Source organism: Sinocyclocheilus rhinocerous, unplaced genomic scaffold, assembly GCF_001515625.1.
Source record: "Sinocyclocheilus rhinocerous isolate Xijiao unplaced genomic scaffold, SAMN03320098_v1.1 scaffold529, whole genome shotgun sequence".
Lineage (NCBI taxonomy): Eukaryota > Metazoa > Chordata > Actinopteri > Cypriniformes > Cyprinidae > Sinocyclocheilus > Sinocyclocheilus rhinocerous.
The window spans coordinates 523,341-526,680 of NW_015635521.1; the positions used below are offsets into that span (position 1 = coordinate 523,341).

General features: G+C 36.6%; 1 protein-coding gene across 1 annotated transcript in view; it reads left to right on the top strand.

Moving 5' to 3' along the window:
* LOC107746974 (triple functional domain protein-like) overlaps positions 1–3,340 on the top strand; it is a 177,464-nt gene that overhangs the window by 82,998 nt on the left and 91,126 nt on the right. Inside the window, exon 15 of the mRNA XM_016561341.1 lies at positions 2,533–2,699. Within this exon, the coding sequence (XP_016416827.1) occupies positions 2,533–2,699 (167 nt within the window). The remainder of the gene's footprint in view (positions 1–2,532; positions 2,700–3,340) is intronic.

Sequence of the window (3,340 nt, forward strand, 5' to 3'; positions counted from 1 at the left end):
CCAAGAAGCCGTGGTTTACAGTGAATTTATAACAGCTAAGGAGCGTTGTTAGGCACGACGCGAAGCGGAGTTTTATAAAACGGTTATTCCATATACGTAGTAAGGTTTCACAAAACAAAACAGAGCAAATAAAGTGTAATGAATGATATTAATAAAAGCAGTATTCTTCCACCAAACAATGTAGTTCCTCAGAAACAGCAATAAAATGGTTGCCAAGCAACACACAAAGTAAACAAAGGTGTATGTTTAGAGTAATTTACAACAGCTTCGAACGTGGCTCAACCAATCAGAATAAAGGACCGGAACTATCCGTTTTATAATAAAACTGGTCTGAAGGTGAGGTCACATTAGTGAATTCTGGTGAAATTTTGCGGGCAAAAAATAATCTAACAGACTCACTTTCAAAACAAGCAGCTTTATATTGGTCAATACAGCAAATTTGCGTGACCAACTGAAACCATTGCAAAATTTGTATGGGGATATTTTCATCCTCACATGAAATTCCAGATTGCTTGGATTCCTATTAAAATGACTGGATTTTGCTACTTAAAATTCACAGAGCACAGTAAATGTAACTGCACTTTGATACTGTCATTGTTTGGTAGCCACCACAGTACTTTTTTTGTAAGGGTGCACACTCAAAAGTCCACTTGCAGTACATTACAGGTGGTCAGGTGACTGTGTATTCTGTCCGACATGCACACACAAGCAGTATGGCATTAAATCAAGATATCTGATCCATAACACGTGTAAATGTTTTTTTGTGAGCTAATAATGCATTTGAGATCTGTGCACAAGCTGCAGAGAAACAGAGTGCATGACTTTACATGATGTTTTCGTAAGCCAACATTTGCGGTCACAAGATCACTGTCGTGAGGCATCAGAGATGTGTGTGTGAGTGTGTGCACGTGTGTGTGTTAGTGTGTCAGTCCAGAGCAGGCTTAAGGGGGGAGGAGTGGATGCAGCTAAACTCTGAAGCCAAACACATCAGGTCCATCCAGGCACCCAGCAGCCCTCCCTTCCTCTCACCCGACCCTGTAATCCTATGGACTCACACTGCCTAGCAAAATCACTGGTCACACACACACACAAGATTTGACATCTGACAGCACGCACAGATAGCAGAGAGCAAAACGAATCCTCATTTTACTAGCATCCTTTTGTGGAGGCACATATACAAACGCAAAACTGGACTACTCTCAGAGCTTTAGTCCAATGCAGCTCTGGGCTACGGGTATAAAATGTGAGTATGTTTGTGTGTGTGTGATAGCGTGTGTGCTAACAATGCTAAAATCCAGGTATCTGCACTTCTGTACATGCTATTTGTGTCATAGGTCAGTTATCCTTTTTGTTAATTTAGTTGGTTGGTTTAGTTTAAACAAGTCATGCTACTTCTGCCAATACTGACTATAAAGACAGTTTGAAATCAAAATTGAACCCATGCATATTGCAGGTTGCATTGTGCACGATTCATCGGTGCACATTATTCTAAAGAAAAATCAGAATGTAATAACTTTGTGATTTTGTGAATTTAAACTAATAATATCAGCTGACTTTCTATGATACAAATTCCTATGTATAAAATACAACATTCCATCTGAATATTGACAAAAAGGTCACATTACAAAGGTTAAATGCATTGTGAATTTCATTTCAATGCCTTTAAAGCTGAAGTGTGTTGTTTCTTCACCTGATGACAGAATTTGAATTTATGGGTAAACTATCTCTTTAAACTGGGATTGGAGGATTGGGATTTTAGTCTTCGTACTAAAGTCTTCTTACGGATTACCAACATATCCTGCCTTTGCATGTGATGCTATTTCTTATTTATCCAGTTGGGGTTTTCTTTTTTGTGAAAGTTTTTTTTTTTTTTTTTTTTTTTTTTTTTCTAAAAAACAAAACCACGCCCCTTTTTTCCAGCTCTCAAGTCTGAAGTCCCACGGAGAGGTTCCTTTTTTAATGCTGACTTTCTTTAAGGTGACGGCAGCATTAAATCTGCGGTGGCTTGTTAGCTGCGAGGCAAAATGCAGATTTCAATCAAAAGTCAACTCAGGAAAAATATAAAATTGTTATATTTTAATTTAAACCAGCCTAAATTTAAATCAATACAACAAACACTACAATGGTGTGTAAATATGTTGTGATTTTAAAAAGTTGAGTTATTTTTCTCACATTACCTTAAATGTGTTTTTGTTTACTGGTTTGTTTTTTGCATTATGGTAATTAGAACTGAATAGGAACTTATGCTTAATTGTCATGAAAATAAAGTCAGAGTGTAAAAAAGGTAAATATTTAATATACTGTAATATAATATAAACATCCATATTCCAAATCTCGTCATTAATATAATATATATTTAATGTGTTTTATAAAATATGACCTCAGAATGTTTATGCCAGGCTTTTGAAGCTGTCAGTAAAGGACAAGGACTAAGTCTATTATGACAAAAGCTGGATTTATTTGTGTCGGGAGATTATTTACACTCTTGCTTTACACCTCTACATTTCTCTGTGTTTCTCTTTCTCTGTCAAGGTGTGGAGTTGTTGTGCGACCGTGATGTTGACATGGCGACGCGGGTGCAGGACCTGTTGGATTTCCTGCACGAGAAACAGCAGGAGCTGGACACAGCCGCAGAGCAGCACAGGAGACACCTGGAGCAGTGTGTGCAGCTCCGTCACTTACAGGCCGAGGTCAAACAGGTAACATCTGTCTGTCTCTCTGTCTACCCACGCAGAAACTCTTTCAGGGGACATGTGTACAGGCATGGACTTAAATTTCAGATCATGATACAGCTTTGTCAGCAAAGAACAAAACAACCACTGTGTGATGGGTTCTTTCTAACGCACCTCCATATTTAATAAGTGTCATGATTAATTATGCAGTAGAGATTTTATTTTAGAGGTGGGAATTTCCTCTGTCTGTACCTGAGCAGTGACTCATGCGTAGTGAATGTAGGCTAAACTGAGGTTGAAAATCAGACATTACCTTGTACATTAATACCACTGACGCCTTGGTTTTGTTTAAAATGTCTATAGGTTCTATTATAAATGTTTGAGATGGCAACGAGGTCCTTTTACCCCACAACCAGTGTAAATAAATTTAAATTTCATACATTTAAAATATAATGATTTTATTATTAACATGGTGATTATCTCTAAGGTAGACACCTTAATTTTATTTTATTTTAATTTATATTATAAATGTTATGGCAACGAGGTCCTTTTACCCCACAACCAGTGTAAATAAATTTAAATTTCATACATTTAAAATATAATGATTTTATTATTAACATGGTGATTATCTCTAAGGTAGACACCTTAATTTTATTTTATTTTTTTTA